At 42.5% G+C, this 21,659-nt stretch overlaps 1 protein-coding gene across 1 annotated transcript; it reads right to left on the bottom strand.

The window, feature by feature from the left end:
• Window positions 1–569: 569 nt before the first annotated feature.
• SYNM (synemin) lies at window positions 570–20,444 on the bottom strand. Its single transcript, XM_082290893.1, has 4 exons — window positions 19,582–20,444; window positions 14,128–14,252; window positions 8,359–8,429; window positions 570–6,829 (listed from the first exon to the last, which is right to left on the bottom strand). Exons 1-4 carry the CDS (start codon window positions 20,365–20,367, stop codon window positions 3,177–3,179), a joined length of 4,635 nt encoding a protein of 1,544 aa, XP_082147019.1. The 5' UTR covers window positions 20,368–20,444; the 3' UTR covers window positions 570–3,176.
• Window positions 20,445–21,659: the final 1,215 nt, after the last annotated feature.

Genomic DNA, 21,659 nt, shown 5'->3' with positions numbered 1-21,659 from the left:
GGATATAATTCTTATGCAGAAAGTGATCACCTAGGGTGAGTTAGTATACCAGGGAGCAGGTTATGTTTGCTCTCATTAGTAATTCATGTACCTACAGCCTCAATTCTGCACATGCAGCCACAGGGCCTGCAGGATGTGACTGTCCACCTAAATACACTTTGTTGTCTGAAGGTAGAATTATCCAAAAGTTATCATTATGTCTAAATGTCTCAGGTTAGTGAGAACTAAGTGGAAAATGGGGTGCTTATATTAAAACCTTTTTAAAACTTAAACCTGTATATGTCAGGCAACTTTGTTTTCACAGCCTTTCTTCATGCAAAGGAACTGTGCCTAAAATGTTAAAATCTTTTTAACGTCGTGCTAATGCACATTTACAGTTCTCTACAATAACCCAGCTTCCAAATAATTGATTAAAATCCTGCTCTTAAATAGAAATAGAGTACACTGAACAAGTTTTTCCTCCAGACAATCAAAACAGAAATGTATCTGGGCATAACCTACTGCATCTGACAATGATGTGCAAAGGAATTTCTAAAGAGCTGTTATTGCCTCAGTAGAAACAATACTGATTTTCTTTTTTTTTTTTTAATCCTTTGGTGCTAAGGGCACCTGCATTTTATGAATTATTTGCTCCTCACTGGTTTATTCCCTCATCTAACATTATAATCATCTGAGCAGGTGAGGATAAATGGAACAGTTTTGGCATCACTGTTCCTAAGGAGCACCTCTGTCAAAGATTCCACAAGGCATCAATAAACGGGCTTGACATTGTAAGTAGCTTTTTCTAGGTTGTTAAATACATTTTCTGCAAATATTCTTGTATCTGTTTTACAGAGAATGGTAAGTCTTGAATAAAATTTCAAGAAAACTTACACTCATTTTTTGCCTCTGTTGCTTACTAAAGACCTGACTTCTTCCTTCATGCAGTTATTTGATACTTGAAGTACAGAATCTGATTACTGACAGTAAGGCATCTAGCTGGAAAATTCTGGCTTATACATGATTATTAAACACAGAGATGTTGCCACCTTAAAATCATACAGTCAACTAAGGAAACAAAAGTATAGGATAAGAAGTATTACAACAATTAACATCCTATTTATAAGTGGAAGCTCAAGATCTTTTTGGAGCATATAGGTATGATTCTGAAAAAAATGTTATCTATTACACAGTGAACAGTATAAATAAGCTTAGATCACATGCCTTTAGTGCTTCTACACAACTCAGTTTCCTATTCATTTTCCAGCAGTTGGCAGAACTTCCAATTTCAAAAAATGATTCCAGACTAAATGAGGAAAACATTCAGAAAATTCTGCGGTGCAGACAAACCTCATGAGTTAATCTCTGGAACATTAATAGCTTTGTATAGTTTCAAACTTAGTAACTAAGGCACACAAGGATTAAACTGTCCCATATCTGAAAGAGCAGGATATGTCAGTCAGCACGGAGCTTCTTCTCAGCTTTGCATTTACATTCATAGTATAAAGCAGCAGTCAGCTTTGAGAAATCTACTTCTGTTAATAGTAAGGAATCTGAAAAGTGACTAGTCATGCCAGACTAAGATAGTCTAACTGGATTCTAATATGGATCAGCACACACAAAACTAGACTTACATAACCACAGGAAAAAATCTGGGAGTCAGCACCTGCCAGGCTGGTGCTGCTCAGCCACCCGGAGCCAGGTGTGTGCCTGCTCTGCAGAGGTGGGACACAGTGAGCGAGTGTGTGTGTGTTTGTGTGTGTGTGTGTGTGTGTGTGTGCAGAAACAGCAGCTTCTCACCTCTGTTTGTTACTTCCATACGTGTCCAGTATGGTATTTCTTACCCCAGTGACAATATTTTGGCTGCTATTTTTGCTCCTGCCAGCACTGCCTGGGTCAGTCCAGCCAGTGGTGCTGTGCTGGCTTCCAAGCTGAACTTACAAAGTCACTGAATTATAAAGTGAAATTCTGTCTTTCATTCAACCAATGTGCAATCCAATTGAAATTAGCTTATTTGCAAACGATTTAAGTACAAGGCAATTTTTGCCTGAGGCATGTGTTACATTCAGAGGAAAAAAAAAGGAAGAAAAAAAAATTCAAATCTCAGGTTGGGTTTGCAGGGGGAGTGACTGAAAAGGACACCTTGTTTGTAAACAAAGGATTATCTGGGAATGAGCTGACACACAATGATCATTAAGTGTCAGCAAAGTCATTTGTAAAAGTTTCCTTCTACCAGGACACGTATCAGCTAATTTCACTATGTTAGGAAATTAGGCACTATGTAATCATGTTTGACACTTCACACTTACCTTTAGCAATACCTAGTATCAGGTAACCCATAAACTGCAAAACAAGTTGAGGTTACTAATGTGCACAGCCACTGAATCTGTAAGGAGCTCTCCTTACCTCAGTGGGAACACTATCCAGTCTACTTTTAAAATTTGTTTTCTTTTTAGAGATATTAAATATACTACTGTCTAACCATAAAATTCACTATTTCTCACCTGGAATACTGTGAGAAATTCCTCCCTCAGTATTACCTCTTTCTTTTTTGCACTGCATTCAAGCTATACAAATAATATCACTTTTGTCAATTCTTGCTATGATTACTTTGATCCTACAGGATCATAATTAATTTTATAGCTTTAATAACTGTCTCTTATAATGTATTCATTAGGTATTGCAAATGAGTACACAGAAATGGAACTGAAAATCAGCTACTACCACTCATTATTCTCATATTCTGTTAAATTTGTGGTTAGTAGCTTGAGATTTAAATAGAATTGCATAGTAATATTGTAGTAACCAAGTACAATACAGTATTAAGAAAAAAAATAGTTTGAAAAGTCCTATTCAAGCACACATTTAATAGTTGATGTGCTATAAAACAAACAAAAAAAAAATAGAATCCTTTTAATTGCCCAGTAGCAAATACCTGCTTCTATGGGTGGAAAAATCTGAAAATATGAGACACAGAACTCTGAGGAAAAAATATTAATAGCATGATCTCTCCCAAAAATAAAATTTCCAATAAAATAAAATGTGCTGAATAGAGGCTTAAATTCAATACTTCTCAGTCCACCATTAATAATCTAAATAGTTTGAGTGTTTCCCCATCCCTTTTTTCTCTTAAAAAAAAAGGATAATAAAAAATACGTATAAACAAATTGCTATGTAGGCTTCATCAGAGAGTCCTTTCAGAACCACTGTCCATCATTATCATTATCCTCATCATCTTCCTCCTCATGGTCCAGGTAGACAAAAGCGACTTTCTTCCCTTCAGAAGTATCTGAACTTTGGTTGACCGTTCTTTGCAACTGCACAGTTTTATCAAAAAATGACTGTTCCACCACCTTTTCACCCTGATCTTGGGAAAAACTGGAGAGAACATAGCCACTTCTTGTATTTTCATTCTCTGCAAGCTGGTCGCTTTCAACAGTTACCTGTGGCTGACCAGTGGAAGGGTCTTGCTTGTTGGACACCATCATTGCCACTTGCTGTTCTCCACTCTTCACTGCAGATATTCCACCCAGATTGGAAACATCCATTTGGAAAGTGTAAGCTGTTTCCCTGGAGCCTACTTTAATATGCTTCACAGACCTGCTGCTCTCAGATGACTCTGCTGTTTGTGAAAGATCTTCCACCACTCCAGCAATGGGTCCTGTGAAGATTATTTCCTCAGCTTGAGTTCCTGCAGGACTTATTTTAACGTGCCTGAAAGCTCTTGAGCCTCCTGAAAGTGTCTGGTCTTCCAGTTCAGTGATTTCTGTGTGCTCAGAGACAGGCCCCTGGTAGATGATCTCTTCAGCTGTCATAAAGCCCTGGGGACCCAGCTGGATTTGTCTGACTGAACTTTCTGTCTGTGAGACGTCTCTCGTGCTGCTGACCTCCACTTTACCGGAGATGGGTCCTTCAAAGATAACATGCTCAGTATGAACCTCCTTTGGGCCCAGCCTGAAGTGCCTCATTGATCTGCTGACATCCACAGCCCCTTCAGCCTGGGAAAGGCCATCTGAGCTATTGAGTGCCAGAGAGTCCAAACCTGACCCCTCAAAAGAGACTTCTTCAGTCACTTGCCTTGATCCTACTGTGACACGTCTCGTGGCCCTACTGAAGTCTGTTGAAACCTTCTGAGAAATATTTCCAGAATCAATCTCTTCTACAACTGTAGTAATGGGGCCTGTATAAATGACTTGTTCTGTGGTTTGGATTTCCTTGGGGCCCAGTTTAAAATGCTTCACAGATTGGCTGAATTCTGACAGTCCCTCTTTCTGAACAAGATCTTCTGTAGCACTGAGCTCCACTGGTTCAGAACCAGGCCCTTCATACAGGACCTGCTCAAACCTCTGGACTTCTACTGGGCCAACCCTGACATGCCTCTGGGACTTGGTCTCATCAGCAGATTGTGATGAGTAAGAGGCTTCTCCATAATCTGCAGTTTCTGAAACCGAACTGTCATAAACAACTCTTTCAGTGGTGTGATAGCCAGTGCTACCACTCCGCCTCATCGTGGATGAGCTGTAGATCTCTTGGTCAGCCAAAGGAGTGTATTTATCACTGTGGGAAGAAACATCTACTTCTATATTGCTCCTATCCAAGCTCTCTTTCTTCAGGGACTGTATTGTTGCCTTCTCTTTCTCGCTTGTGATTACTTCACCAAGCTGATCTACATCAAATTCATCAGTATTAAGGGTCTGGGACAGATTGACTTCAGCAACTATTGTCACCAAGCCCCCCTCCTCCTTCTGATCAACTTTTTTGATATCAAATGCCAAGTTACTAGCGTCAACTTTGTTGTCTTTTGTTAATGCAGAGAGCTCCTCTTTCACACTTTCTGGGAGACTGCCCTCCAGCTGCTCCAAAGCTTCCTTCAATTGATGTTTAGGGTCCTTCGTTTCCTTGGATAAAAGCCCTTTTATCGAAGCCTGAAATTCATGGGGAATTTTAATTTCTTTTTCAATAATAATGGATTCAACATGAGATCTTTCACCTTCAGGATGCTCTTTTAAAATATGGGCACTTGCTTCCTCCCCTACCACTTTATAGGTTTCTTCTGGAGAGCTCACACCTTCCTCTCTCTTACTTTGTGTGCCTTGCAAAAATTCATCTTGCCAAGAATACTTAATAGTTGATTCTTCTTCAATATGAATTTGCCCATATACTGAGTCATCATCTTTTTCATTAATAATAGGATGATCATCGGGAACAGATACAAAATATTTCTGTTCAATAGGTGAGTCATCTTCCTCGGTTACTTCTTCCACACGAGTGAAGCTCTCATGGCGTGGTTTCTTCTTTTTGACATCTTCATACGTGAAGGTGATGTTTTGTTCCTCTTCACCGTAACGCCTCTCTCTCTCAGGGAATGAATCCTCCACTTCTTCTACTTGAAAAGGTGTTGAAAAATCAGTCCTTTCATCAGTGGTGTAATCCAGTGGCTCCTCTACAATCTCCACATTCACAGACACATTCTTTCTGCTCTCGCTTCCTTTCAGGCCATGATGTACAATATCCTCTATCTCCTCTTTGGAAGGAGTTCCCTCCACGCCCTCTCGAATCACTTTTCTAACATCCTGGTTTGATAGATGTCCTAAGTCACCTTTATCAGAAATATCTATGTCTTCTTGAACTTGGGACTGCACTGTGAACTCAGTCTTTATTTTCCCTTCGTCTTCTTGTTCTTTCTTATTAAAATAGGTCACTTTGGTGTCTGTTGACATCTGTGAACTAGAAGACTGCGTGAAAGTTTTAAGAATGTCAGTAACAATATTCTCTGCTATGCTTTCAGTTGGCAGAGTTCCCATTTTATGGCTTCCATCCCTAATTTGCTCTTCACCCTCCAGACTGGACTCTGCTTCTGAAATCCTCAATTGGCGAGTTTCAGCAGACTGAGTTACATGGTCATCTGTTTCTCTTCCTATGGAAGTTTTAACTCCTTGTACTCGTATTTCTTTATTTCTCTGGGGTCCTTTGTCAGGAGCAGGCCTTTCAATACTGATTGGTACCTCAATGACTTCTTGGCTTCTTGATTCTGAGGTCACAGTTGCATCTTTTTTGGTTGATTCACTTTTCAAAGTTCTTGCAGTAGAAATATCACTTGCTGTTATCTTCTGGCTAACTCCCTCACGGATGTATTTTTTCTGCTCAGTCTTCCTCCCAAAATCAACACGTTCTTCTACAAAAGATTTCTCATCTGTTTTTGTTTTCTCATCCTTTGTTTGTTTCTCCAGCTTATCTTTTTCGTTCAGCAGAGATGTCTTCTCTTCAGTTGGTCTGCTTCCTCCTCTTTTGTCTTTTAGTGTGGTCCGAGTTTCAATTATAGTTTCTTCATATTTAGATGGTTTTGCATTGGTAATTAGCTCATAAACTGGAAATCTAGTGAAGCCTGGTTTCATTCTTGTATTTTCAGCATCTGGCTTGTGGTCCTTGTCTGATCTTTCAGCATGTGCTGATTCTTTTGAAAAAGATACTGTGGATGAAGTTGTAATTTCTGTTTTCTTTCTTTCTGGAATCTTCTTTTGCTGCATTTCAGTGCTTCTCCAGCTACTGTAGTCTGGAGTAAATGTTCTTAGTTCTTTGTGGTCTGTTACAATTCTTTCATCCTTTGTGACAGTTGTTGAAGGGCGATACATTGAACCAAGTAGATCCCTTCCAAAAGTTCTTCCACCCGTTGTTGTGTGTGATCCAGTCTGTGTGGAGTGAGCTGAGTAACGTGCAGAACTGCTCATATTTGTCACTGGCATTCTGTGCCTTGTATCAGTGATCGTGGCAGCTGGTGTAGCTTTATTTCTATTTCTTTCTTGATAAGTAGAGTAAATATCAGTGTAGTTATAGGAAGTGTTTATAATATCTGCAAAAAGAACACAGGAGACCAAGCATTAAAATAATGGTTTGTATCTAAAATAGTATTAAATAGAGAGCATGAACTAAGAAAATTTGTACTACGTTTTCTGAAAGAAATAATGTCTTCGTTTTCAGTGGAGCTTTGTAAAGGCATTCCTGTAGGTTTTGCCTGTTAATTAAGCCTATGCATGAATTAGATTAAAACTGAAAGCAAAGCTTTTTGCTAAGTTGCAGTATCTTGCAAATTTTACCTGTTGTGCACTACTGGGTGTATTGTGGCATTTATTTAGGAATGACACTTCTCATATTTATACTGACGTTCATTTACAACTTCTTATTAAATAATGTATGCTAATATTGTGGGCTGGGTTTTTTGCTTTATTAGCCTAAGTGGCCTGAAGTTTCTCAGTTCCTATTGATATTTAATGGCACACCTGCCACCACATACTAGAAACTGCAAACACAAATACAACCCTTAACAGCCACACAACAAAGCACAACAAGGGACAGAAATAAAGAACCTCTTAGGCTCTACTTATAGAAATTAATACAATGTACCAGGAATGTCTGACAGGAAGACCAGCCAGTACTGGACCACTCACATCTCCTGCTCCTGAAAAGCGACCACATCTCCCCTGGCTTTTGGTAGTGTTTCCTGTATTATTTCTGTAATTACTCCTGTAATTCCTTCCCTATTCTGTGAATACACCTGAGCATGGTCTGCAGAAGTACTGGCTAATCCAGATCCAAACTGTGCTGTCCAGACCCAGGCACAGTGCTCACAATTTAAGAGCGTAGGCAGATCTGTGTGCGCATTTCAGCCTAGGCCTGAGCCTGTTGAATTTCCTGCTACAGACACAGCCTTCCAATGTCTTCTGGGACTACAGTAATGACCCCACGTTGTTAAACTCGTATTATCCAGATTAATTCTGTTACTAATAACAATGGCCACAGCAGTCACAGTGAAGGTCCATCCTATCTAAAATCCTGTTTGCAGGGACCAAGAGTAGATACACAGGGAAGAGTATTAGAACAGGGCAAGTAAATAGTGATACTTCCCTCGTATACTCTCACAGCCTCCAGAGATTTGCAGCTCCTAAGATAGAAATGGTATCTTTATGTTTAGTAAGTCTTTGATTTGTCTTTCATTACTCTGCTAAAATATCTCTTTAAACCCACATGAACTTTTTAACACTCACAATGCCTCAGGATGATGAACTCCATGGTTTTAACTACATGTTCTGTAAAACACTTCTTGCTTCATACTTCAAAACTCTCTTAAGACCTACAGGCATACAAAAGTTCTTTGGAGCTATGGAACATCACTCCCTATGTTCTCCACTCAAGGCATGATTTTATAAGGTATCTCATACAGAAGAGCAATATGTTGATTTAAAATATTAACACTCAAAACTGATTAAATATGCACTTTGCAATACACCCATAAAAACATACTTCAGGAACACTATAACATAATAATAATTTCCAGTTATATTTAATTTAATTCAAAATTTTTTTTTAATATTTGTATTTTACCTTGAGGCAATTTTCCTGCATGCTCTTCTCTCCATATAATCCACGGCTTGCTCTCCCCTTCTAACAAAGCTCTGCAAAACACAAAGGACATTTCATTAAACTACTGGGAAGGACAAGCATAATATTTTACATTTATAAGTCTTAGAAATTGAAACAATGATCCTGCAGTAAACACATTCCACTAGACCAGATTGCTTCAAGCCCCGTCCAATCTGGCCTGGAACACTTCCAGGGATGGGGCAGCCACAGCTTCTCTGGGCAAGATGTTTTATAAAGAAAAGGCAAAAATGAAAAAAAATATTTCCAGCCCTTTCTGTTTCTAACAGAGTAGTAAAGGTGGTGCTGCAGTGTGATATGAAGGAACTGTTACAGCAGGATTTGCAAGTTCTATCCTTTTCAAATTAAAAAGGAAGGAAAGTATGACTTCTACTGTCAAATACAGTGCTGGGAGGAAACTTTACAGTGTTAAATTAACTATTCTTAGTTCCTATTCCATTGGAAATCAGCACAACACATTTCATAGAAAAGGACTAGGAAAATTCTCTGTGACAGAAACTGCTGGGTTTCTTTTACTGACATCTCTGTCTGTCCCTGCTCCTCAGCCCTCCTTTTTGGGAGTGACATTCCAATAGCTCCCAAACTTCCAGGAAGTGCTATTCCAGCAGCCTGGAAATGCTACGTCAGGTTCTTTCTCCGTGCAAGGGAATGTTACAGTCAGCACAGCAACTTGGGTGGGTTTATGTTCACTTCTACCAGCCTGTTACCCATCTCAACATTTCTGGGTTTGGGAATGCCAGATGTTTTGCACTGATAAGACACAGCTGCAACATCAAAGCTGTCAAGAGTAAGGCTGGAGGATTGTGATAGCCAAGGCTTCTGACTCCCTGGGGGAGGAGATGAAAGACATTTAGGATTGGGGTATAAACACTTCTGCTGGACTTTTATGTCAAAATTAACAAAGCAGATGTTTTAAGCATCACCTGTACATTTCACACTTCCCAGGACCGATCACTTTGGCGTTAGCAAAGTATCATTAGCAAGGTTTCCTTTGCCATCATGGATTTTTCTAGATCCAGAAGAAAAGCCGGCTTAGAACTAAGTAAAACAGGCTCAGATGGGCATCTTTCCTTCTCTTTTGTGAGTCAAAAAAAACCACAGTAAAAGGAATTTGTCTTTCTCCATGTTAAGAGAAGCTTTATAGGAATTAGATTCCTTCAACACATATGATGTTCCCAAGACCAAACATCTGATCTGATGAAGCCAGTGAGTGGCAAACAAATTGCTCTGACAGACATGGCAGAGAAGCTGGTGGTGACGCTGCAAAAACACATCCAGGAGCTGGCAGTGAAAGTGTTAACCATGATGAACGAAAGCAGGAATGTGGGGAGTTTGACTAAGGATTTCTGGCTGCTGTTAAAACAACAGTTGTTCAGTTGCTGCAGCAACGTATGAGGTCACTAAAAATAAGTTCCAGGAGGTAACTGTATATGGCAAATGGCAGCAGCCCACAGAAAAGTTGGACCTGAAATATTACTACTGAAAGTGAAAGGCAAAGCTTCCTGAAACCTCTGTAAAACTGGACAGTGAATCAGTGTTTTACTGGACACACTTCATAATAGGTATGTCCTCAAGATTATCAGAAAACCAATAAAATGTTAAACTGAGCTTGGCTTAATGAACTGGCACAAGGAAGTGCAACGTAATGTACTGTGCCAGCAAACTCAGGTTGTGTTTCTCAGCTTGACCATAGCTTGAGTTTATGCAAGTTATTTTGCTTCTCTCTTGCTCTGCATCCTTTCCTAATAATAACCTCTTGGTGGTGAGGTCTGCTTTTAAACTTAAACTGCCTGAAGAATTAATTTCAACTGTATGAACTTTTAAGCAGTCACAGTAATAATTAAAAAAAAACATTCCTCCAAGCAGCACTCTTCTAAAAAAATAACCATGTCAGCTACTTCCTGGAAATCAGGTCCCAAACAATATATACTCCCATTTTGTTAACACTTAATTTAAGTGTTACCAGAAAAAAAATCCAATGGCACCGTTAGCTCATCTCATTATTAATGTCATGTATCTAACAGTAGCAGGGACGTGCTTGTCAGCCTGTGCTGGATGACAACAGAAATAACCAGTCCATGAAAGCAGAAGGAGGAGATAAAGTGTTTGGGGTGGGGAGAGAGAACAAAAGGATGAAGTGCAAATGGTTATTATGGTCATTCAGGACAGCAATGACTTTGCTTTCAATTATAGAAAGCCAAAATCTCAGATGGGGCAGTTGGACAGCGGGCCATAAAAATTCATCCGCTCTATCCTGGGTATTTGCTAAGGAGTTACAAAAAAACCCCCCACCTCTCCAGGAAGGGGGGTCAAGGCCATTCCACATCCTTTTTCCATCGCAGGATGGGAGAACAAGGAATGTGGAACAGCAGGTAACAGCATGTTCAATTCCCTGGGTGTTGAAAACTCAGTGGGTTCTCAAAACAAAACCAATACAAGACTAGGAGCTATTGGATGGTACAAGTTGTGAAGGGGAAATAATGAGACTGACTGAAAAAGCTGTGGTGAGTAGCTCAGAGGACCTTAATGTTGGTGATGATTCTGTGAGAGGAAGGCACAGAAAGGGTCAGAAGTGCTGATGGAAGAACACAACTGGAAAGTCCACCTGGCGAGTGTGTTCAGAGATCCTAACAATGACCACAGAAATAAAAAAGAAAAAAATAGTGTAGCCTTCAGCACTTCAGAATGCAGGGTGGTAACCTGAACAGAACACTTGCATTCACACATTGAAGTGAAATATTCTACCCTACAACAACAACATATTTTAGAGAGGACAGAAAACGTCCTGAACCTATTGGAACAGGCTCTGGGCAGTCTCTGCTAAGTGAAGAGAAGTTTCTGCTAGCTACAGAGAGGAATTCTGATCCTAGACAGGTTTTCTAACTCCTTTTAGAATCAAGAGTTTTACAGAGTGACTAATTCACCACTTCTTTCTGGAAATCAAACTTAAGCATAGTCTAAGTTTTGCAAGGTTCCAAGGACAAAACTGTGAGACACTTGATAAATATTTACTTCCAACAGTGAGAAAAGGGTTTAGAAATGAAGATTCCCAGGAGGTGTAACTTGACAAAGCCACATAAGACACATATTTCAGTTCCTGAGTGAATCTCAGCTCCCAGAGCAGGAAGGGTGAGAAGAGTCAAAGAGGAAATACACTTGGACCTTAAGGAAGGGTGTTCCTTGCAACAATGACCCTTCTTCCCAATCCAGGAGCAATGGTGACTAATGGAAAGAACTGACCTTATAACAGAACCATAGGAGTTGTAAAACAAAGAGAAAACACAGGGTGGGAGGTACAAAGAAAGCTCTAAGACCAGCTACCACACCCTTAACCTATAAGGCCAGGAGGAGAGGAAGTGCCAGGGCCTTCGTGGGAACCTCTCCATGGAAAGTTCAGGATGTTGGACTGAGTGTGAATAGGTGCCTTTTGTTTCCAGTATGCATAAGCGAGGGCATATGCCAGTACCCTCTGTGAAAACCAGCCTGAAGCTGGGCTCCCATGCCCTGGTTTTCACAGGTAAAAAGACCTGGGAGAGGAACAGGATTTGAAAAAGTACATGAATGAGCTGTCCAGAATTCTCCTACTAAACCTGACTGACTGGGTCCCCTCCCACAGCAGGGCTGATAAGAGACACAACAGAAAGAAGGAACTATTTTCTTGAATAAAGGGAGAATAAGAGAAATGAGAATAGGTAAAACTGCATAAATGTAAAAACACGGAACAATCACGTTCCAGCTTCTGATATTTTAAAAGAATTTTGTTTGCTGGCATTAGCATGTTTTTTGATCTGTAGCAAAGCCCATTCCCTGTTTTCATCTATACATCATCTTCAGTGGGCAGATGCTCATTTTTTCACTGACATCTGCCTTGCCAAGGCCATCAGTGATACAAGTTGTACTCACTACCATCAGATGAAGAAACCCTACAGATTAAAGAGCTTCTTAACTGGAAGACAAACACAGTGCCAGGTGATGCTGAATTGTTCTCTTCTCAGTAACCAGGGCAGGGAATCCTTAGACAAACCAATAATGCTCAGATAATCAGTGATAAAACTCAGAAGAAATTCCAGAATTTCATGGGTTTACAAGGTTTTTGAGCAACTGAATATCTGGGCATTATCATTCCTAGTTCTGGATGAATACTAATCATCAAAACAACTCTGATAATTCTGTTATTGTGACAGTGCTAATCCTGTTTTGCAGATGAATAAACCGAGGGAGAAAGTTTAATGACAACAGTCAAAGTCAACAACAGAGCTGGGATTAAATTCAGAAGAATCATGTTTTTTAGCAAAGTTAACAGAATTAACACACACAGATAAGGATCACAACTGGCTACCACTTCCACAAGAACGCTCCAGACACTACTGGCTTTCCAAAGATCACAGGGATCCCACTCCACCAACAAACATCAGGGTACTGTCACTCACACTTGTCCCATACTGTGATTTCATCTGATCCAGAAACCAGCCTTGGTCTGTGCCTCTTTGCAGACATTCTCAAGGCATCTTGAAGAGACTTTCTGCTCTTTCATGAAGCCAGACATTCTCTGCTCACTACTCTTTATCAAGCTACTCAGAAGTTACTCTTTCAAATTTCTCATATTTTCAATTATGCAGCTAAAATTAAATTTCATATGTATCAGTGGGTTGATAGTCTACACACCTCACCCATAATTCAGCTGGTGCTATCTTTATCTGGACTCACTGGTTCCCACTCAGGACACAGCATTAATGCTTTAGGACACAGAAGCATATATCATATATAACTGGAAATACCCCTGTCTATTTACACAGGTTGGATATGAATAATGCACCCAATGTAGACAATGTAATGACAGAGGCAGCCTCCTCAAAAAAAATACAGAGGTAGCCTGACATTATATTTTTGCAAATTATCCCTTTGCTTAATAAGAATTGCACGTCTGTATTTGAAGATCAATATCTCAATGGAATTTGTTGAAAATATTGTGCTATTTGTAGAAAAAACACATGATCTTTACAATAAGGAAGGATCTTCCTTCAGTTCATCAGTTTTGGGTTGTTTAGGATTTTTTTGTTCCAAATCAGTTTTATGCCATGTACACCATGATTCTCCAGACAGGAGAATTACTCTGGCTTTTCAACCCCACAACTTCTTAGTGGCTAGAGAGATGTACAGTCCTGAAGATTCATAAGCAGAGATGTTGTTTGCTGTTATCTCCCACTTGATCTAAACATGTTTTTATAACAAATCAGGGATGGAAAAAGCCAGGACTTATCAAACAGACTTTTCTGCTTTGTTCCCACTATGCTACAGCTAAAACAAGGATGGGGAATTCACTGCCTACATCAATGCTGCAGGTGGTCACTAATGAACATATTTAAACAATGAAATGTGCCATGTAAGTTGATGGCAACTACATAACCTCAAGTTTTATTGATTGCAATTTAGGGATATTGTCTCCTCAGCTTGTAACCAAATATTGCCCCAAAAATTCCCATCAATCTGATATCCAGTTGACAAGGACTAATAAGGTTTCTTACATACCACTATATTTGTAACAAGTTAATAGGATTCCTATGGATTATACTGGCTTTAGAGCCTTGAGACTCCCAATGTCGCTGCCTGTATTTTAAATGCTGGAAAGAGGATGAATGGGGATCCCATATCTATAAAAAGGGATTTAAATTATCCTCTGTCTAGACAATAGAGTGTGACCACAAATCTTACCTGTAGGTTTCAATTTCAAGGATGAGGCCTGCTTTCACCTGCAGGAGTTCTTGGTAGTCCCTCAGGTAATCTGTGATTGACATGGTCAAGAACTGCTTTTCTTCTTCCAGGGCATCAATTATTCTCTGAACAGAAACAAATTATTTTTAGTTTTGAAAGAACATAAAAATCTGTACACTTGAATGCCTTGAAACATAAAATTTGTAGTTAAAAAAAATCTGATACAAAAATACGTCAATGTTCTATCACTTCCGAAGAAATCAGCTCTACGACCCCCCCATATAAAATACATTGTTCCTGAAGCAAGTTTTATGCTAAGTTCATTTTATGCCTTACTAAGCTGGTTAAATGTTTCAGAAAACCTATTCAGAGGCCCTGTACAAAATTCCTAAGCACACATAGCAAGGAAAATACACTTCTTTATAAATGCGGCTTGAATGTCACTCATTTGGTCATTTTAAGACAAGCTTAAACCACACTTGAAATCAGAAATTCCAGCAACTGCTTTGCCTTGGAAAGCTTTTCAGTATTTCCAGTTCCACAGAGGGATGGGTCTAAACCAGTTTTGGAATTGGAGCATCTGAAGATATTCACAGTGCCCATAAGGTGAAGGATGAACATCCAGTGCTTCCTTAACTTTCCACAGTATTTGGATACCTGCTTTTAGGTCCACCCAGCTCTGTCCAATTGCTGCTCAGAAGATTGATAAGAGATTGCTCATTTTCATCTCAATAACTAAATATGACCTTATACAATACAACTAAATATATAAAGTTGTATATATTTACACTAAATGGTATAAGGAAGAAAAGAACAGAGTAAAAAGTGCTTTAATCACTGGTGTTACTTCTCACATGACGGGTAAATTGACATTTGTATATATATTTGTATTAAATCTAACCTTGCTAACTAAAATGCTATAGATTTCACTTTGTTCTGGGGGATGGGAAGACAGAAATTAAGTATCAACAAAGGCTCAATTCTGTTTTGTTCACATCACCCTGCACTATGCAGAGACTCTGAAACGTCATTTACAAAGCAAAATCTCATACACATGTACAACACTGAACAGGAATTCACAACAGTGTATTTTTGATTGCATCCTAACAACTGCTTTGCAATCAAACTGGAAAATCAAGGTACTGATAGTCTAATTTTTAAAAATTCAAACTATATCACTTACATGCAGCAAGTGCTCCAGTATTACAGTATGAGCAACAGCATAAAAATGAAGATACAGCAGGGGACTCTGCTGTTAATGCCAGCATGATGTGCTAGGCAGAAGTAAGAACTAAGAATATAAAGTGCTGGTATGTCAAACATTAATAGTTTTGGGGTTTTTTAAGTAAAACTAAAAAGAAAGCTCTTGGAAGGAAGCTGCCTATATTTGCCTATACATGTGGGTACAGTTCTCTATATAACACATTAATCTTTCTTCATTTGCCTTTGCAGCTCTTGTTAAATTATTACACTGATGTTTTCCTTGACATGACTATCCTTGCCTACAGCCTTCAGTGTACTTCAGATTGCCTTTTTATGGCAGAAGACAAATCATATCTGAAACAGCGCCACAAGCCACCCAACAGCCTCTTGCAGACCTCAGTGGAGGTACCATCCTATGGCCATGCAGACCTTTAGCAGCTCTGAAGTAACAATCCTGTTCAAGAACAGCACAGACACAAAGGAAAATCCCAAGGTGAGAAGGGAAGAAAAGTACAAGGCCTTGCTTTTAAAAGGAAAAGTCTATCCAGAAAGAATGGCTGGGGTGCAACAGAACCAGGAGTCAACAAAAGATGCAGAAGAAAACCAATCCCTCTAAGAGCTCTGATACAAAAATTAAATTATTCAGATGTTTCTTGCCTCCCCAGTTAAATACAGAATAACCTATACATGTGCATGCATTTCTTAAAAAGATTTTTATAATGCTGCAGTCCCAGAAAAATCCGTACAGTGTGGGGAGCTCTGAAAGACTGGGGCTGTTCAGACCTATGTAAAAACACAGGAGCTTCAGTCCCTCACACCCAAGTTCTCTAGTCTGGGTTTGAAAAGCCACCTAGATTCTACCCACTGGGTTTGGAGAGCACAGGAATCCAAGAGTTTGAGTTAATGATTACCATAAGGGGCCACATAACTCAGCCAGCTGTGCAGTAATTCCAAAGGACTTCATTCCAGCGGGAGCAGACACTCTATAGACTGGAAGGCAGACAGCCACTCATCCAGCCCTCCATCACTGATGCTCAAACACAAAGAAGAGGACAACTGGCCTCAAGTCCTGTCTCCAAGCATGCCAAAAAGCACATAAACCAATCCATCAAAGTTCAGGAGATTAAAAGCCAACAAACCCATTTTGCAAAAGGTAACCTGTACTTGGCAAATCTTGTGTTTTCTTCACACAGGACTCTTTTGGAAAGATCTGTTTCCCAGACACATCAACCACATGCCCCCAAATCCCAGTGATGTCCTACTAGGACTAAGTAACAGAACTGAAACTGTTCTCTCACCCTTCATATGTTCCTTTCCAGGCAGCACTGGGAAATTTTAGAAGGACAGTAGAGGGGAAAGAATTTACTTGGGCTGTCCAAGCTGTACCTACTGAGGGAATAAAGAGAGGATTCCAGGCCCCAGCCCTTTCCATCTGGTACTATTTACTGATCCCACAGCTCATGCAGTGGCTCAGCAGGGGAGGAACGCACACTGAACTTGGCTGGCTCGAAACTGGTATACAGAAAAAGGCACACGACATATCAACATTAAATGTGCACTTGACAAGATGTTTTCTCCTTCTCTGGAGCTCCCAACACTGACACAGGAACTGATCCTAAACCCACTCTTATCAGTGAAAAGTATCTGCCTTGTTTCAGAGCAGCAGGATGGGCCATGGATGGTTTTACATCCAAGCAATACAGGGTTTTCAAATCACCAGCAGTTTTTGCATCAGTATTCTCATAGCACACAGCTAAAATTATGGAAGTAAGAGACCTACTGAGTTCATCCCTTTAGCACTCAGGACCAGTGAAAATTTTCCAGTGTATGATTTACTGCTTGCCTGGTTCAGCTACATTACAATTCCAAATACTTATTTCTATTTAACATTGCTGAAAGCTTCACTGAGGATAAGGGCAGTTCAGGAGGCAAAGATGAACATATAAGGCAACTGGATGATATATGGAAAATGTGAATAAATCTAATTACCATTGCAGCTGCAATGAACAATAATAACTTGACTTTAATCTGTACATACATATCATTTCTACATGACACTCTACAATAAATAAGGATGGAATTGATGCTCTTTAAAGAGTAGTTTAAAACCCATGTTGAACATACTTTAACCAGTAAAAGAAATGAGTGAGAAAAAAAAAAGCTTCGATCACAAGAACAAAACCTGAAACAGCTGCTCCTACATATTCTAAAATTTTTCTTCCTGGATATAAGCAAAACATTTTATTTCTTACAGACAGAAGACTGGCAACTGCAAAAAGGCCTTTCTCAAACCCAAACATAAGACCATTCAGAATTAATAAACCTTATGATATCTTTGAATATATATCTAGTAATATTTAATCTCTGGTGATAATGGTCAGACATTTTCAACACTTTTTTCTTCTTCTTGTATTACTAAGATTTGAAACTACTTTTCCTGTAAAATCTAAAAATGCCAAATGTTCATGAGAGTAATAGAGAAGTCTGTGATGTTGGTATCAAAAGAATCCATTCTGGAGCATTGCATCAGGACAATTCAAGGGCATCCATTGATTTTGATTATCTGACTTCAGCAACAGATTGCTGTCATCTACAATGGGTTGCTCCGATTGCTCTTCTAAATAAAATTCTTTAAAAATACAACCAAATACAGAGATAACTGGTTTAAAAACACCTTGCTGAGCTGAAAAAGTTAAATAAAAGCCATTTGAACTGGCTTTAGAAGAAAAACTTGGGCATGGATAGCAAGATATACAAAATGCTCTCTTTAATCCGTATTTAGATGTTTTCAGTTTGAGCAATTATGACTTTCATTATAAATCCCTCGTAAAAATATAGACAGCAAGGACACCGTATTTTGGAAACCAAAGAAAACTTTAAATATAAAATAGAAAAAATGAAGAGGTTTCTTTCTTCTTTACATTTTCACCTGGTTTTGACTGTTGGATAGATTAATGAGAGATTTACATATGACATTTTCTAAAGCTTTGGAAATGTTTATATATGTGATTGGAAGAATGAATTGTCCTGTCAAAAATGGAAAAAAAAAAATTTAGAAGTTAAGAGCCTTTCTGATTCCTTCTCACATACCTAATCTGTCTCAGTTCACAGCATCTGCAAACTATGCAACTTCCAAACAATCTAGCAGAGTACGAAAACCAGACACACACACAGCAACAGGTCCCAGTCCCTTCCAGTTGCCAACATCTCCATAATCTACCAGGGCTGGGGAACACAAAGCTGGACAAAGCACACAGGGTTCAGGCACACACCGAGCTCCAGCAGGGTGTTAATAAAGGGTCTAATAATGAACAAAAGAAATGTTGCTCTCAGGAAATGGATCGACGGGCTGCATGATCTAATATGCGCTCTCCACTCCGAGCTGGATGAGCGGATACTCTGCTGTTCCGGCAGGAGCTGATCCCTTCCCACGGACAGGGGGATTGCACATTACACCAAACATCATCCTGACAGCAAACAAATCCTCAGCTGCAGATGCTGTAACCCTCTGTTTGACAACACCAACATCCACCTCCAACACCTTCTTGCCATTAAAACCACTCAAAGTTTTCTTAACTACGCCGGGAACCACAAGCTCTTCCCGAGGCTCAAGGAATGTGTGTAAAACAAGAAGAAATTTCAGATTAGTTCTCTGACTGGGACAGACCACCCTCAAAGCCTCAGGCTGGACGGGATGAGCTGAGTCCCACGGCCTTGGGACTCGGTTCATTTGCTCCCAGGGACTGCTCCGTGTCCCAAGCGCTCCTGTCAACCCTGCCAGGAGCCCTGGCAAGCCCGTGCGCCAGCTCCATGCTCTTGGGCACTTGCCCAAGGGCAGGAGCAGGTTGGGAAGGGAGCACCTGTCACCGGGATGATGTCCTCAGGGTCAGTGTCTCCCTTCTGATTCACACCATTCGCACCCACCTCTCCCCAGACTCCCCGCCCCACACAGAGAAGGGCTCGGCAGCAAAAGGCTCCTGCTGGGCCACCTCCTCTTCCAGCCTGCGGAAAACCCACAGCCAGGAGGCAAAGTGGGGTGGTGGGCAAGCCCTGGACCACGAGTCAGAGGGGCTTTAGCACCGCCCGGAGCAGAGGGAGGAGGAGAGATGGGGAAACTGGGCTCACATCGCGCGATGGACCACAGCTGAAGGAAAAACGCGAGTGGCAGGAGTCTCGGGAGCCCCAAAACAGGCATCGCGGGGCAGGAAGGCAGCGGGAGAGTCCCGGGACCGGGGGACATGTGCCACCCACCTGGTACTCCTCCAGCTCGGCGCCGTGGCGGTCCTGCAGGGCCAGCAGCTCCTGCTCCAGCCGCTCCCGCAGCGCGCACAGCTCCTGGCCCTGGCGGTGGAGATCCTCCAGGTGCTGCCGGCACTGCCGGCTCTCCTCTCGCAGCAGCTCCAGGTTCTCACGGTTGCGCTGCGCCTCCTGCTCCTGCAGCACCTGGATCTGCTCCTGGTAGCGCAGCAGGGTCTCCCGGCAGCTCTGGCTGAGCAGCATCTCGTAGGTCTCCTCCAGCTCCTCCAGGCTCAGCCCGGCCAAGGGGGGCGGCAAGGCTGCCAAGTTCAGCCGCAGCTCCCGCATCTCCACCGCCTCCCGCCGCTGCCGCTCCGCCATATGCCCGTGCTCGGCCTGCAGCTCCAGCAGCAGCTCCTCCAGGGCCACGCACTCGCCCCGCAGCCGCTCCAGCAGCGCCTGCTGCCCGGCCAGCTCGGGCTCCAGGCGCCGCCGCATCCCCAGCACCTCCGCGCCCAGCGCCCGCAGCTCCTCCAGCTCCCGCCGCAGCCCGTCCCGCTCCAGCTCCGCTTCCAGCTTCGCCCGGCTCAGCTCCTCCAGCTGCATCCGCAGCCAGGCCAGCTCCTGCTCCGGCACCCGGAGCCCGATCAACTCCTGCTCCCGCAGCTCCGCCAGTTCCCGCGCCAGAAAGCGGTTCTCCTCCTCCAGCTCCCGCACGCGGGTCACGAAGACCCGCAGGCGGGAGTTGAGCTCCTGCAGCTCCCTCTTCTCGTCCCATCCCGCTTCCCAGCGCCGCCACATCTTGCCGGGACCGCGGGGTCGGGGCACAGTAGCCCCGGAGCTGCGGGCGCTGCGCGGGTGCTGCGGGATGTGCGCGGCACCGGGACGGGCCCCGCCCCTCAGCCCCGGCCCGGCCCCGGGCACGCGGCCCCGCCCCGCTCCGCCCCGCGCCGGTGCGCTGCGGCGCCCCCTGCTGGGCCCCTGGCGGCTCCCGCCAAATTCCTGCGCGGGAATCTGAGCCCGCCTCAGGGAGCAAAGCCCGCCTTAAGGAGCCAAGTCCCGCCCGGGGAGCAAAGCCGGGCTCGGGGAGCAAAGCCTCGTTCAGAGAGCGAAGCCCTACTCAGGGAACAAAGCCGCGCTCGGGAAGCAAAGCCGGGCTCAGGGAACGAAGCCAAGCTCGGGGAGCTGAGTCTCGCTCAGGGAGCAAAGCCAGGCTTGCGAAGTAAAGTCAAGCTCAGGGAGCCAAATCCTGCTCGAAGAACAAAGCTCCGTTTAGTGGGGAGCCAAGCCCCGCTTAGGGAGCTCCCAGCATTACTCTCCTGATCCCCCTTCCTTGGCATCCTCGTCCTACTCCCGGCTGGGACCGCGATGCTGGGGCTCATCCCGCGCTCCCAGCACAGCCCCGAGCACTTTGCTCCCCACAAGGCATTTCTGGATTTACCGTGTCTGCCATCACCTGCTGCTGTTACCGCACCATGGCTGGCCTTGTGTTTATAGAAAGTGTCGAATGCCACTTCATAACACTATTTTTGAGTGGAACACCTCCAATTTTGACCTCGTGTCACAACTCATAAACCTTTGCCCAGCAGAACTTCTCACCTCAGGGCTGAGGCGCCCACAGCCTGCGTGTCCCTGTGCCCGCTTCTCCCGGCCTCATTTTGCACCATATAAGGGCTGGATCCAGCTGGATCTTTTCATTGACTGCCTGGAACTCAGCGAGGAGGCAGTGAAGCATCACACCCTGTATTATCTACCAAATTAGACAAAAAAGACGAGGAGTGACTCATTTCAGCCTTTCTCATCTCCCCAGGCATTCTTCTCTCCCTCTCCCTCCCTGACACGCACATTTATATTTCACCCAGTGCTGCAGCACTGGGAGTTTTGCAGAGATTTGCTGCTTCACATAAGGCAGCACAGCTCCCACCTCTGTGTTTGCCCCTCAGGACTACTCCCAGCCAAAGCCCTTGCATGGGAAGGACTGGAATTTGGCACAAGCGCAACAAAGCTGGGATCAGGGCACAGATGCACTACACTGACCTGCTCTGGGCACTGCAATCCCTTCTCTTCTCTGTCTCACCCTTCCCAAAGCCTTC

The sequence above is a fragment of the Coloeus monedula genome (genome assembly GCF_965178545.1).
Source record: "Coloeus monedula genome assembly, chromosome: 14".
Classification (NCBI taxonomy): Eukaryota; Metazoa; Chordata; class Aves; order Passeriformes; family Corvidae; genus Coloeus; species Coloeus monedula.
Note: the sequence above shows the minus strand (reverse complement) of the source record. Positions and strands in the feature narration are given on the sequence as shown.

Coding starts and splice junctions, on each gene's coding strand:
- SYNM (XM_082290893.1), bottom strand. CDS start 20,367: ATGTGGCGGCGCTGGGAAGCGGGATGGGACGAGAAGAGGGAGCTGCAG. Junction 8,430..14,127: donor CTTGAAATTGAAACCTACAG/GTAAGATTTGTG, acceptor TGTGTTTTGCAG/AGCTTTGTTAGAAGGGGAGA. Junction 6,830..8,358: donor TGCAGGAAAATTGCCTCAAG/GTAAAATACAAA, acceptor TTCTTTTTGCAG/ATATTATAAACACTTCCTAT.